The sequence below is a fragment of the Eremothecium cymbalariae genome, chromosome 6 (assembly GCF_000235365.1).
Source record: "Eremothecium cymbalariae DBVPG#7215 chromosome 6, complete sequence".
NCBI lineage: Eukaryota > Fungi > Ascomycota > Saccharomycetes > Saccharomycetales > Saccharomycetaceae > Eremothecium > Eremothecium cymbalariae.
This window is the reverse complement of record NC_016454.1, coordinates 600465-615734: the sequence shown is the minus strand read 5'-3', so window position 1 is coordinate 615734 and position 15270 is coordinate 600465. Positions and strand designations below refer to the sequence as shown.

Below are 15270 nucleotides of genomic sequence, written 5' to 3'. Positions count from 1 at the left end.
GTTTCAAAGTGTAAATAACAAAAAATCATAATTAATGCTATGTAAGCTATTCAATAAATTATTGACCAATTACATGATGGCTGAACCGATCACCCTTGTCCTTACCACTGACAAAGTGCAAGGCATCTGTTCGAGTAACCTCTACAACAGTAGAAATTTTGTTTTCATATTTAACACGATAGAATTTATCAGCGATACCAATCATGTCACTTCTAAAAGTCGTGCAAATGAATTGAGCTTCTGAGGAGAGCTCTTTAATGGTTGCTGCAACAGCAGTACGATACTGTTTGTCTAATGCCGCGTCAATTTCATCAAATAAATAGAATGGAGCTGGATCAACCATTTGAATAGCGAGAATTAATGCAATAGCACATACTGTTTTTTGTCCACCAGAAAGCTGCTCAACGTGCAATTGTTCGTCCTTTTTAGAATTGAAAGATACCCCAATAGATACCCCAGAATATACAGAATCTTCATTGTCATCTCCATTATCGAAGTCATATAGTTGATCTTGTTTCCTTTTTTTCTGGTTTCTGGAGCGTGGTTCTTGCTTTTCATCTGCTCTACGATGAATAACTAATCGACCCGTGCCTCTAGGAACCATTTTCTCGAACAATTTAGTGAAGTTTTCAGATACTTTTTTAAAAGTGACTTCCACGGCTTCAACCTTTTGTCCTTTTAGCTTTTCAATTAGCTCTTCAATCGACTTCTTCGATTCATCTAATTCTTTTGCTCGTTTAATAACATCTTTCTGTTTCTCATCAAACTTCTTAAAGTTTTCTAATGCCCTTCTATTAACATTAGTCATCTGTGAAAGTTCATCATTAATCTTCCCCAGCCGGGTCAACAACTCGGTACTACTCAAGTTCTTATATTTATCAGAAGAATCCTCTGGTAATAACCCTATATCTCTGATCTTCTGTTGCAATTCATCACGTCTTGCAATCAACGTTTTCTTTCTTACCATGGACTTTTCAGCATCCTTCTGATAGTTGCCTATTTTCTTCAATAATGCACGTTGCTGTGAATTTGCTTTATCTAACGTCTTCTCATCTCCCTCTTTTTCTTTTTTCAAACTCTGAATGAGTGTAATGGTCTTTTTCAATTCAGCAGTTGCATGCTTGTGGGATTCCTCTAAGGCGGAGATTTCACTTTCAACAGAAGCAATTTGTTTATGAACATCAGCTAATGCAGTATAGTCTGTATCATGAGGCCTGCATTCGAACTCCCTAGCTTGAGGCTTCAATTTAGAGTCAATCTCTGCTTTTAACAAATCAATTTTTGTAACTATATGACCCAACGCTTCAGTAGTGACATTCAAATCGTTTTGTAAATTAGACAATTTTTTAGCGATTGAATTTAATTCCTCCCTTTCCGTTAGCGTCAATTCCGTTTCAAATGGCGTTTCCAAGTCGCTAGCATATCTTTCAAGCTTTTCTTGGGCTAACCTTTCATTGATGATATATTTCTCTAGTTTGGATATTAGCTGAGATGATGTCTCCTGTAGCAACGATCTTTCTCTTTTTAACCTATCTAATTTCAAATTCATAGACTCTAAATCTGTCAGAACAGCTTCCTTTTTATTCATTGATTTCTTAATGCTGTTATTCAAACGATCTATCTCTTCATCAATAGTTTGAAGTAGACCTTTCAACTCCAGTAACTGACTTTGGGTACTATTCTGCTCACTTTTAGCTGACCTTAATTCCCTCAAAGAATCAAGTCTTTTCTTTTTGTACTGATCATGAAACCCCCCTGTTAATACTCCTTTATTATCTGCTTTGTCGCCATCTAGCGTTACTGAATTCAAGTTGAATTGTTTGGCCAGTTTAGAGCCTTGTAGTAAATCCTTTACAACAATAGTTTTGCCGAATACATGCTTCACAGCCTTTTCGAATTTGCCGTCAAACTTAATTTTTTTGATTAATGGTGTGCAGTTATATTCCTCGTTGGAAGGGTACTGTATATTAGGGTCGACATAAATCCTGTTCAATGGCATGAATGTCACTCTTCCACCTTTAGAGTTGTATAATTCTTGCATGATCAAACTAGCAGTATTCTCCGTATCAACAACAACGTGAAACAAGGAATTTCCCCCAACTACTTCAGCACAAGTTTTGTATTTTTCACTGACTTTAATTAATTCACCTAGAGGACCAAACACCGACCCTTCAGGCAAGTTTAACCGTTGTACAATCTCAGTAACATTCCGGAGGCCAATCGCCAAATTACGATCCATTATTTCATTGAGATTTCCTTCTGATCTCTTAACCTCTTCCACGAGTGTTTCAAATACTGATTGCAATTTTTGTTCCGTCCTCCAAAGTCCCTTACGTTCATCAATTTTAGAAAGATAAGTTTTCTTCATTGATATAACTTCATTTTGCAGATCTTCCAACTCGGCAGTAATACCAGGACCTTGCACATAATCCATCAGTTCTACTATCTGCTCATCTAAGGCAGCAATATCTGCGGCTATTTTCGCACGTTCCTCCTCTAAAGATTCCCGAGATGCCTTGGAAGATGCCAACGCCTCTTCCAGGACCAAAATCTCCTGGTTGAGCCACGAATCTCTTTCATCCTTATTTTTAAATTTGGCGTACTTGCCTCGTTTCGAAAGTAAGTCCCTCTGTCTTTGCTGCAATGATATGAAGTTTGCCTTCATTTCTGATTCCGCCTTGGTTAACTCGTCAAACCTGGGTTCAAATTTCTTCAGCTGCAATTCCTTAGCTTCGATTTGAGCATTGATAGAGGATAGCATCTCCGAATCAGTAACAGACTGCTGTTGTATAGTCTGACATTGCAACTTTAAATCTTCGTTTTTGACGTGAAGATCCGCTAGCCTTTTAGAGACCTCTGCATCTGCATCCTTGGCTTGCTGTAATTCAGTGGATTCCTTAATTTTCAGTTCAGAGTTGGTTTGGTTTAATTTCTTATTCAAGGACTCAATCAATATTTCTCTCTTATCCAGTTCTTCTATGTACTGCTCAGACAGCACTAAAGTGTTGTTGTATTCACCATCCAACTTCTCAATCAAATTGGTAATCTCGTTTAATTCACGATCGTACAGCGTAAACTGGAACATTTTCCTGCTCCTATCTAATTCGTTGTATGTTTCCAACTCTTCACGCTCTTCGTTCAGCTCGTTCAACTTATCCTCCACCTCCTGCAATTCTATCCTAATCTTCTCCCTATTCTTCTCGGTGGCATCCATCCGCTGCAAAGATTCCTTCAACTTCCGCTCAAACGACTTGGCACCAACAACCTCCTCCAACAGCTGCAGCCGCTCGCGGTCCTTGGCATTAGTCAACGACACGATCCGGCCTTGCGGAACAATATTGTAGGGATTGGATGTAGAAAACCCAGCAGACTCCAACAGCCGCTGAACATCACTTCGACTAGAATTTTTGTTATTGATCATATACTCGTCCTTTTTCAAACCCACAGTCCTTCTGATACGAATCGCCCCGTTACTATCGGGGATACCTAACAACGTTCTGTTTTCTGCATCATGAAACACAATCTCAACATAACCCGACATCACAGACGACGTGCCTTGGTAGATCAGAGATCTTCTCTCCTCCCGCTTCAAATTGGTATAGTCATCACTAAGCACAAACCTGATCGCTGCAAAGAAATTCGACTTGCCCGAGCCATTGAGCCCAACCACAACATTATGATGCGCAGAAAAGTTGTCAATCTCAGTCTTGTTCTTGTAGGTTTTGAATCCACTGATTATCACCTTCCGTATATACATCGGTCACACCAAGCAAAGAGTATTCGACGGTGAGCAGAGAAGCCACTGGTGACGATCTTGGTTGTGCAACGCGTAACATATACAGTTTTGGTTGTTTGAGGGCTCAATTCCAAAAAAAATGAGCGACAAATTTCCGCATCACGCGTCTATCACGTGATATACGCGTGACCACGGTCCACCCAAAAAAGCATGGTTGCGAAGAGATTCGAACTCTTGCATCTTACGATACCTGAGTGTCCGGCCCCCTGCGGAGCCGTAAGCGTACACTTGAATCAGGCGCCTTAGACCGCTCGGCCACACAACCGTCGAGTGCTGGACGGTTGAGACCCATGCACGACCTCCCACAAACCCGCATCACGTGCCGTAAAATAAAGAGAAGCTAACAGACCAAGAAACAGAGGGTAGTTGAGCCAGACTAGAGACTACACAAGCAGTAACAGATCATCAACCTAAGTATAGCCGCCACGTGACGAGAACTAGCGGCCTCAACATCACGTGATCTGCCGGTAACGCCTTCAGAGGGTAATTGATCGGTAAGACTATATACACAGTAACTCATCCTCAACAATCCATTACCGCACGTGACTTTACACTAGGCGCCCTCGACACCTGACACACGTGCACACAGAAGGAACAAAAACGATTCCCGCAGCATATCCCATATTGTGTTGGTCGTCGTTCGCTCGTCGTCGTCGTCGTCGTCTCGACGACGACGACCTCTGCTATTGTCCCTACGGTTATAGGTAGTGGGTGCTACACCCTGAAGACCCTGACTACGCTGCAGGCCTTATCAAGAATTCTAATTCTTCTGGTTTTTGTAGAAAAACAGGTTATTATTTAGGATGAAAATTGTGTAACTACGCAGTGTATGCCCTGCCCAACAAAACGGAAAGAAAGGAAAGAACCTAGGGTTTTCCCATCTAAACATTACGGTGTGCAGTTGGTATAAATGAATCCAGGGAGAGCGAGATTTATATAAATTGTGTTTCATTTTTCAGGGTAAGATTGACTACGAGACTAGAAGGAATCGGTAGTAGTTATCAAGATCATAATTCATAGGAGCTGACAGAGAAGAAGTAAAAGGAAAGAGAGTTACAAGAGAGATAAAACGGAGAAAAAATTTAGAGCAAGGAGAGTATTTTTTTACTATTTGCAAAGTAAGCGTGTTTGTGAGAGATTTTTTTTAGTAATCGTAAGAGTGAGTAGTATATTAGTGATAATTTGATTTATGGAGGTAGGTGCAACTAAGCTTTCATTTTGGAATCTTTCATACCTCACTTTTCAAGGCGTGCTGCAGGTTGTGCTGGTAGCGTTTTCAGGGTTCTGGTGTGCATATTCTGGGTTGTTACCTAAACAGGGGCAGAAAGTTATTTCGTCGATTAATGTTGATGTGTTTACGCCCTGTTTAATATTTGGCAAGTTAGCAAAGTCTTTATCTATTGCGAAGATATTAGAGATTGCTGTGCTTCCGGTTTTTTATGCGCTTTCTACGGGGATAGCATTTATTTCGGGGAAGTTAGTTGCTAGGTTGCTTAATTTGGATGTGGACGAGACGAATTTTGTAGTTGCTAACGCAGTTTTTGGTAATAGTAATTCGTTGCCGGTTTCGTTGACGCTTGCTTTGGCGTATACGTTGCCTGGGTTGGAATGGGATCAGATTCCTAACGACAACAAGGATAATATTGCGTCGCGTGGTATTTTGTATCTGCTTATTTGGCAGCAGTTTGGGCAGGTGTTAAGATGGACGTGGGGGTTTAACAAGCTAATGAAATGGTCTGGAGAACGGGACTCCGATTCGCATAGTTCTATTTTGGAGTCACAATCTACTGCAGTTGGTCTGGTTTCCAATGATGGTACGGTGATTCTGGGGGATAGTAATAATCCGGCTTTGCTTGACAATGGCAGCGAGACTTCTTCTGAGACTGTGACTTCGTTTCATAAAATAAAAATACGATTTTTCGATTTTTGGGCAAGATCAACGACTTTATGAACCCGCCATTGTATTCCATGTTGTTAGCTGTTATCGTTGCATCAATCCATCCAATACAGCATGAGCTATTCGACAACAATGGCTTTATCAATAACACTTTCACCAGTGCTATTATTCAGTTGGGTAACATTTCTATCCCTTTAATCTTGGTCATATTGGGCGCCAACTTATATCCGTCTTATGAAACTCCGCAAAAATCGCATAACTACAAGAAACTAGTCATTGCATCCATTGTAGCGCGTATGATTCTCCCATCACTTCTTCTACTACCGATAATAACCCTATGTTTCAAATATGTCAAAGTCAGCATATTAGACGATCCGATCTTTGTAGTTGTTGGTTTTCTATTAACTGCTGCTCCGCCGGCCATTCAGTTGACGCAGATTACCCAAATTAATGAGTTTTTCGAAGCAGAGATGGCAGGCGTATTGTTCTGGAGTTATGTGATTCTATGCCTACCGGCAAGTATATTTGTTGTTTCTGGTGCCATCTCTGTATTGAAATGGGTAGAGTCTTAAGTTTATAAAGGTGGGGGAGGAGAGAAGTTCTTGTGTATCGTTTTATAACCTAACCTTTTTTAATGTTTTATGTGCGTAGACCTCGTTTACCAGAGGGTTATATGTACTCTGTTTATGTACTTAAATCATTTCTAAAGCAAAGTTCGCATACTTTAATGCCTTCGATCAAGCCATTCCAATTAACTACCATTAGTTATTACTTTATCAGTACTATTTCATGTTTTGTTTTACATGACTCACTATATCACACAAAATTAGAAACTTGCAGAAGAATTGCGCTGTGCTTGTATGTATACATACATACACGCCACGCCAGAGTCTCTGTAGCGATGTTGTACGGCTGACATGTTACCCGCTCCGAATAAAAATCACCAACCATTTGTGCACAGCATCATGCTATGTATGTATCATGCACATCAATTACTAATATGTCTGCATATCAAGGAATATGCTGACAAGAAAAGCAGCAGAATACAAAATGATCTTTGAATTAAAGGTAGAACAACGATAAACCGCTCGTTAGCCGCCAAAAAAGGTGTTGAAATCCACTTAACTGTATATGCTGATCTTCAGAATACATACTAATCACTCAAGCCTCTGACTTTCAACATTTGCTCGTTGGTGATTACAAATGTTTGAAGAATTTGCGAAGCTCTCGAAGAAACTATAGTGATCAACAGTTTCAGAGAAAAACATATATAAACTGTTTAATTGTACACAAGCAGCCAAAGATTGATGCAGGCCAGTGAACAACGTTTTTCGGAATAAGAAGAGCAGTGGTAAGGATTAACACATACAGACATATTATGACTAAAATTAACGGATCTGCTTACTTCTGTGGTGACAGTAAGAAGGATGTGTGGACTGTGACTAATGAGGCTGCAGCTGAAGCTGCTAGAGATGGTAACCATAAATTTTCTGAGTTTTATAATCTTGGTCAAGGTTTCTTTTCATATGCTCCTCCAGAATTTATGACCGAACAAGGTAAGAAGGCTTTGGAAAATATACCTGCTAATCAATATTCACCTGTCAGAGGGCAGCCTATTTTGGTGGATGCGTTATCCAAGCTTTACAGTCCTGTTTACAAGAAACAATTGAAGCCTGAGAATATCCAGGTTACCACTGGTGCGAATGTAGGTATTTTTGCTTGTTTGATGTCATTGTTGAATCCTGGAGATGAAGTGATTGTTCTTGAACCTTTTTTTGATCAGTATATTTATAATATCAAGGTTTTAGGTGGTATTGTGAAACATGTTCCGTTAACTCCACCGAAAGATTTGAAGACCAGACGCACTAAAGGGAGTGAATGGACGTTAGACTTTGATCAATTCCGGTCTGCAATAAGTGAAAAAACTAAAGCTGTCATTATTAATTCACCACATAACCCTACCGGTAAAGTTTTTACACGTGAAGAGTTGTTAACGCTTGGCAATATCTGTGTTGAGAAGAACGTCTACATCATTTCTGATGAAGTTTATGAAAATTTGTACTTTACACCTGAATGTGTGAAGTTGGCTTCTCTTTCTCCAGAAATCAGCAACATTACTTTGACGATTGGCTCTGCGGGAAAGATTTTTGCTGTAACTGGTTGGAGGATCGGTTGGATTATATCTGAGAATGTGGAGTTATTGAAGTTAGCATCTAGTGCTCATATCAAAATCTGTTTTAGCTCTCCTTCTCCCCCTCAGTTGGCTTGTGCGCATGCAATTGACATAGCATTGAACTCCGACTATTTTGATAGAATGAGAAAAGACTACATAGAGAAGGTTGAAATCCTCACTAGTGTCTTTGAAGAGTTGGGGATGCCATACACAGTTCCAGAAGGTTCTTACTTTATTGTTGTTGACTTTTCGAAGCTTAAAATCCCTTGAGGGTTATCCATTTCCACAAGACCTAATGACCAGGGAAAAAGACTTCCGCATCTCACATTGGTTAATCAAAGAAATAGGTTTGATTTGCTTGCCTTGCACTGACTTTTATCTCCCAGAACATGTAAAGGAAGCTGAGACGTTATTGAGATTTGCTGTTTGTAAAGAAAACGAATACTTGGAAAAAGCAGCTAACAGATTGAGAACCTTGAAAGAATATTTATGATTTATTTATAAAGGTTGTTGTATTTAACCTTATTTAAGATAATATAAATTTGTGTAACACAAGATCTTTAGCAGGAATAATGGCCCTCAAGTGAAAAATATTACATCACAAGCTTCTTTGTTAATCGCAAGAAGACTTTGATTGCGAAATTATGTATGACTAAGCCCTTCTCGTATTGATTATGCCAGTGCAGCAGGGAGAAAATAGTTTCATAGTTGTTGTTCTTGAGTCTCCGAAGTTCTAGGTCTTTAGGGTGAAGTCATTTTTGATTTATTCCTGTTAATGTATGAACTTTCGGAAAAGTCTGTCCTTTTTTAAACATTCCAGGCATTGACCAACAGACAACGTATGATAAAGAGCAGAACTAGTTAAGCCGCTAATAACCACCCTTCAACACACATACCTTCCTGTAAGTCAATAATTTCCAGAAAACCACTCTTATCGTTATGTTGAGGTTGCTTATATGTCTTGTATTTGCTTTGCTGGCTATTGGTCGTAGGACTGAATGTGATCTTAACAAGACAAGGAATCTCCTTAACGAACAACGTATAGACAAAAGGGCTCTGCCTACCTATCAAGGTTTATTGTCGGCAATTGAACAATGCGAGGGAGATGAATGGGTCCGGTTGAAGAGCGAGGTATATTATAAGATAGGTGTTGTGCAGCTATTATTAGGTCAGGAGTTGAGGGCGATGCATTCGTTTGAACATGTTTCGCCTACTGAGGAGTCTCCATTTCAGAAATTGAGTGACGCCAGATTGCGAGACCTATACAAGAAATTTGGTAAGTGGAACAATATTGATGATGAAGATGAAGATAAGATAGAATATTTTAGCTTATTGGAACGATTGAAGTTAGATAAAGCTGTTGATTTGAATCAAGTGTATATGGAACTTGCTGCTATTTCTCCATTGAATCAGCAATTAATAGTTGATTACACAGATATCCTACTTGATGATTTGAGCGATTCCTTTGATCTAAATACAGCTCAGGCAGTTGCAGGAAACTACCAAATGCTTTTGGACAAGCATTCTACAAATATAACTTTATCGGACAGGCTTAATTTACATTGTCATCTGGCAACCATCCAATGGTTTATATTAAACTCCCAACCAGTTTCAAATTTAAAACAGTGTTTAGCTATTGATATGGATTATAAGCCTTGTAGGGACATGATGCAAATATGGAACAAATGGAACAAGAGCATAAAAATTTCTTCATATTCTTTGTCTACATTGGAGGACTATTGCGCTTTAAAACCTTCTGATTACAAAGATATTATTGAATTTATCTTTAAATCTAAGAAGCCTCTATTGGGAAAGAATAGTGCTCTATTTTCTAAAAACAACTATTTGTTTATCCAAAAGTTTTCTGATGATCAACTAGCAGATCTAGTCAACAATCCTCCTTTATCTTCAAGGCAGATTAACAGTATCAATAACCAAGAGGCTCGGACAGAATTTCAAACAGCTCTGGATATCCAAATCTGTCTTGCTTTTGATATGAAGTCGCAGTTAAAGACCTCGGCTAAATACTGTGACCGGGTGCTGAAACAGGTTTTAACAAGTGATGAATATAAGCATCTTAAGCGCTACATGTCCAAGATGGATTCTACAAACGGCATCTATGAGATTCTAAAGGCTGCCTTTGATACGTATCCACATCTTGCATTCCATTTGGTTGGCGCTATCTCTGATAGACTGGTTTCGTTTGAACACGTGAATTCACAAGCTGATACTATGGAGCATTGGCTTCTAATTGAGAAGTTCATTAAAACTCATAACGTCACTAAATGTGGCAACAAATTTGTTAACAAAATTATTACACTATTGAATAAGAAGCTAATGCAAAATAAACAGCAACAATATCACCACCAACAGCAACAGCAACAGCAACAGCACCACCAACAGCACCACCAACAACAGCAGCAACGTAATAATGATTATAGTAAGAAAGATTATTACAAAGAGCTAGGTGTTTCCAAAAATGCCAACAATAAAGATATCAGGAGAGCTTATCTACAACTGACTAAGAAGTATCATCCGGACAAACAGGGTCAGCTATCACAGGAAGAAAGACTTAAGGTAGATGAAAAGATGTCAGCAATTAATGAAGCTTATGAAACGTTAAGAGATGATTCTAAACGTAAAGAATACGATATGGTTCGTTCTGAAGGGGCTAGCAATCAGAGGTTCCGCGGTTCGCAACAAGCTCCTCCGCAATTCAATTTCGGTAGAGGGAGAAAAGGTGGATTTAAAATCTTCGATAGCCCTAAGTTTTCCTTCAATTTCGGTAATGGAGGCCCTAATAGAAGCAAATAAGGTTAAGCAACATATCTGATGCAGCTTTTTATAACTAGGAGATACGGAAATGGTAATCAAACGAAAAAGAACAAAAAACCAACTTCTTACATAAGGCAGAAACTGTCTATATTATAAACATTGACATTACGAAAAGTTTTAGTTAGTGTAACGTACCGAATATATATCTTGCCTAGTGCATAAGGAAATAAGTTTGGGTGAGAACAATAAATTCATAAGAACTTAATAGACCAATTGACTACCCCTGTATTGAAACAACGGAGCCTTATTAGAAGAGTGAAAGGAGCTGATTACCGTGGAATCTTGTTGTATTTCTGGAAACCCATCTAACGATTTGGCATAGGTGGCCACAGAATGAGCAATCAACCTGGTATTCACCATGAACGCATCCCAGGCTAAGTTATTAGTGTCATCGCATAATTGGTGATAGCACACATCATATGCTATGCCATTTTTAGCGTTCAACATTTCAGCCCCAGTGGTGACACCTCCACCTGGAATTCCGTTTTCGATGAAACCAACATAATCAGACCTGCCATCGAATGGAATTAGAACATAAGGTAAGTCATGTGACACATAATAGTCAATATATAAGTTCTTCAACTCCTCAGAGCCGACCGGATTAGCAGAGTTGTTGGCGTCATAAACTTGGTATTCATAGTTAGGCGATGCCATCATGTCGTAGTCCATAAATAATCTTATCTTCTGATTCTCTTCAGGGGTTAATTGACTAACATAATAATTAGAACCAATTAAGCCCTCTTCTTCGGCCGACCACCAAGCAAAACGGACTTTGTTTTTGACCTGGTAGTTGCGTAAATGTTTAGCAACAGTCAACAACGAAATCGTTCCGGATCCATCATCGTTGATTCCGGCGCCAGCTAGAACAGAGTCTGAGTGAGCCCCCAATGAAACGATATTGTTAGGATCACCGTGCTTGGTGTCGGCGATAATATTAGTCGTGTTTGTGATCTCCAAAGTGGAGTCCATACTAAAGAATAATGAGAAATCAGGATCATTGGATATTTCACTGAGTAAGATATGACCAAGAGTACGTGTCACACCAAAACCTGGTACAGTGTTATTTCCCTGATCATTTAAAGATCCACGAAACGGCTCAGCGGCTTCGACGTTATCATAGACCACCATAGCTTTGAATCCGTGCGATCCAGCCAAATTGCTTTTTGCAATAAAACTGCAAGCTCCTCTTTCAAGTAAGGCGATCGACTCTGAACTCAAATTTAAATTGCTATAATCTGAGTTCTCACATCCAGCATTAGGCACCTGAACGAGCTTGCCTGTAAATCCTTCAACGGATGGGGAAAATGTCATGGGCAGAGAATCTTCAATATCCGTTCCATTACTGAACGTTAAGTTGGCCGACTTGATATTACCTGAAAAGGCTGTAAAATGTTGGACTGAAACGTTATAATAGTCTTCCAACTTTGATAATTCCTTCAAGATAAAATCAAGAGTACCAATATGTCCAGGGGAGCCAATTACACGCGTCCTATGCCCTATTGTAGCAACGGACGCATTCGAGGCATCCCAAAGATCCCAAACACTAGAATTCAACTCCTGTTTGGTAATTGCCTTTTGCAACTCCTCAGAATCAACCATTGGCTTTGAACTATAATCGTCCTTGAAGCCAGATGAAAAATGGCGCAGCCTGCCAAGACCACTCCTGATACTCTTCCCTACCTTGCCTGACTCGTTGGAATCCAAAGGTAAAACAAGAGCATTGACGCCCACAATAAATGTCCAAAATAACCGAAAATACCTCATAGTTACTGGTTTTACAGTATTAAACTAAAACCAAAAAAATATAAAGTAAATTAAAAGGAAAACCTAACAAATTATCATAGCATCATACTACCTGCCTTTATAACCAACCAACTAAAGATGAAAGATTTTCTAATATACGTGCAGGTATGTGTTGCTATATCTAATATTGAAATAGTATATCAAAAAGAAACATACTGTTCAACTTGCCTATGTAGAATCCTTTTGTGACCATTTTTGTGACTTAACGTCACTATCCGTCTGGCGTTCATAGCAAGCCGTATCTGAAAGGGACATGAAGTAAGGGTTTCAAAGCAGCTGAACACGCAGACACTGAGGACAATACATTGGGAAGAGGGAAAAAAGGCATTTCTTTTTGTCAAAATATATTTGGCTTCGTTTTCTTCGAGGAAAGACAAATGCGCTTACATAACCAAGTTAACGAGTGGCGGAGTGGCCGAGCGGCTTCGACGAAAATCTCCGTGGACCCCGATAGATATGATCTAGCCAAGACGCCAAAAAACCATTTAGTTTAGAGTTTAAAGAAATAGGATGGAACGGCGATCGTTTTGATCGATCGTTATGGATATTATTGCATTTAGCTGCTGGGTGTAGTATACTAAGGTGGTTTTTACAAAATATGTTTTTTATAATGTATAATTACACATTTGAATGTAAAAAACAAACAAAGTGGGAACAAATAAAACGTGTTACAAAGAGTTTTGACATGGTGATCTATAAGGATTGAAGGCAGGTAAGCATAGGTATATATAGTGTTAGAGAGAAGATATAGGGTTGATATCTGGTGACGTTTTTCTTTTAACTGGCGTTGGAATATTTTTTTGTGTCTGTATGTTTTGGGATCTAAATTGACTTTTAGACGTTGGGCGGCTATTTTCAAAAAACAAAAAAGTGATGTATAAATAAGCATGATTTATAGTTCCAGTAAGTTACCTTCTTGTTGAACCCTTTTGGTACGAACAATTCAGGCGCAATCAGGAAGTTACTCAGGATGTCGTTTGCAGGTTCTTTATTAATATCTGCAATTAGTGGGGCCATCTATAAATATGGGGGGCAAGAGTTCCAGCCAATTGAAGAGGTTCCCATGGGGATTAAAGAGTTGAGCGTTGGGTTTGTGCAAGATAGGATTCTGCTTGTTACGAGTAGAGCGACGAATATTGCAACAAATGCCACACCTGATTTTTTCCGTGATCAGGTTTACAGGTATCCTGTAAGGGCATTTATTAGGAGTTTCACTACACGGCGGTATTTTGCCATGAATTTGGGTACATTTTTGGTATATGCAATATTGTACAGTGTTGTCACGTTTGTTTATTTTCTGACGATATTCCCAATTTATTTGGGTCTTTCTGTGATTTTGGGGCCTGCTGGTATTGTTATCGCTTGGGCACATATGTTGCTACATACCAATAACCTTACGATGATGGTTTTAAGAATGACACAAGTTTCCAAGTTTTCATTGAAAAACGCATTAAAGGTCAATGGGAATATAGAATTGTTACAAGATCCTCCTACTCCTGTGAAGTTGTTTTATCCTCTTGATACTCCATACTTTTGGATAAACCATTTCCCATGGAAGACTGTTGAATATATTGTTGGTGCAGTTTCCATGGGCGTGTTGTTGTTGGTGTCTGCGATCCCCCTAGTTGGTCCCATTATGTTCAACATAATTATAGCGCCATTCGTTACCAGACTTTACCTAGCAAAGTATTTGAGATTGAAGGGCTTCAACAACTTACAAAGAGAAGAAAGATTTTACGACAATTTCGGGCAATACCTGGCATTTGGGATAGTAGCCAGCTGTTTAGAGATTCTACCGATTGTTTCGGGTGTAACGTTCGCCACAAATAATATTGCTATCGCTCTATGGGACCCAGAAAAAGAACCATCGTTCTTGTCTCCAAATGACGATGATGAAGAGGATGAAGAAGATGAAGATGAAGATGAAGACGAAGACGAAGACGAAGACGAAGATGATGTTGTAACTGAGGCAACCTCGAGTAACAACGGTTCTCCTTGCGAGACTACACCATGAGAAGGAGGGGGGGAAGACAGAGAAGAGAAGAGGGGGAGGGATGGAACAAAACCACCGAAAATACTTTTTGAATTGCTAGAAAAGCTGCAATGTAAAAAAAAGAAAACGCACATATTTTATTTTTATTATTATTATTATTAATCCATATCCCATAGATTATTTAAACTTGAGGTATGAATACATAGGCTTTAAGAATCAACTAATTTACACAAAATACATTGCCAACAACACTGCTATGTTAACAATACCGGACCGCCTGGAGAGCGAGTTGGCTGCACCATCATAAGTGCTTATACCCACTGTACCAACAGTTGTTTCACCTGAGTTAGCAGGTCTGGATGGATTACCAGCAATCTGAGTTGCAAGCGTTGGACGAACTGGCTCACCATTTGGAACTTCAGAAGGAGCAACAGTAGTAGCTGTTAGATCACTACCAGCATTACCACCAGTTGGTTTTGTTGCAGGATCAGATGGGTCTCCACCAGCTGATTTAACTGCAGCCTCTGATGGCTTAGGTGCTTCACCACCGTTGTCGCCTGCTGGTTTCCCTGCTATCGCTGTTGCTGTTGGCTTAGGTGGCTCACCACCGTTGTCGCCGGCTGGTTTCCCTACTACTACCTCGGTGGATACTTGAGCTGGGGAGATAGATCCCTCTGCTGTGACTGGACACCAGGTCGTGTAAACTGTTTCAACTTGATCAACGCTTTTGGTAATAGTGGACAAGACAGCTGGTGCCGTAACCACAGTGGTAG

General features: G+C 39.5%; 5 protein-coding genes, 1 non-coding gene and 1 further gene across 6 annotated transcripts; 4 read left to right on the top strand and 3 right to left on the bottom strand.

The window, feature by feature from the left end:
• Positions 1-58: 58 nt before the first annotated feature.
• On the bottom strand, positions 59-3757 carry SMC3 (cohesin subunit SMC3; the record flags this gene model as incomplete). Its single annotated transcript, XM_003647467.1, has 1 exon — positions 59-3757. The coding sequence occupies one exon, from the start codon at positions 3755-3757 to the stop codon at positions 59-61; it is 3699 nt and encodes a 1232-aa protein (XP_003647515.1).
• A 190-nt stretch (positions 3758-3947) lies between these two features.
• Ecym_6321 lies at positions 3948-4061 on the bottom strand. Its single transcript has 2 exons — positions 4024-4061; positions 3948-3991 (listed from the first exon to the last, which is right to left on the bottom strand). It is a non-coding gene; the product is annotated as a tRNA-Leu (tRNA).
• Positions 4062-4985: 924 nt separating this feature from the next.
• Ecym_6320 lies at positions 4986-6265 on the top strand (the record flags this gene model as incomplete).
• An 806-nt stretch (positions 6266-7071) lies between these two features.
• Positions 7072-8136, top strand: Ecym_6319 (pyridoxal phosphate-dependent aminotransferase; the record flags this gene model as incomplete). The annotated part of the gene is made up of 1 exon (XM_003647466.1): positions 7072-8136. One exon carries the CDS (start codon positions 7072-7074, stop codon positions 8134-8136), a length of 1065 nt encoding a protein of 354 aa, XP_003647514.1.
• Positions 8137-8805: 669 nt separating this feature from the next.
• JEM1 (Jem1p) lies at positions 8806-10680 on the top strand (the record flags this gene model as incomplete). The annotated part of the gene is made up of 1 exon (XM_003647465.1): positions 8806-10680. One exon carries the CDS (start codon positions 8806-8808, stop codon positions 10678-10680), a length of 1875 nt encoding a protein of 624 aa, XP_003647513.1.
• Positions 10681-10902: 222 nt separating this feature from the next.
• On the bottom strand, positions 10903-12465 carry Ecym_6317 (aminopeptidase Y; the record flags this gene model as incomplete). The annotated part of the gene is made up of 1 exon (XM_003647464.1): positions 10903-12465. One exon carries the CDS (start codon positions 12463-12465, stop codon positions 10903-10905), a length of 1563 nt encoding a protein of 520 aa, XP_003647512.1.
• Positions 12466-13474: 1009 nt separating this feature from the next.
• Positions 13475-14518, top strand: Ecym_6316 (uncharacterized protein; the record flags this gene model as incomplete). The annotated part of the gene is made up of 1 exon (XM_003647463.1): positions 13475-14518. The coding sequence occupies one exon, from the start codon at positions 13475-13477 to the stop codon at positions 14516-14518; it is 1044 nt and encodes a 347-aa protein (XP_003647511.1).
• Between the last annotated feature and the right edge of the window lie 752 nt (positions 14519-15270).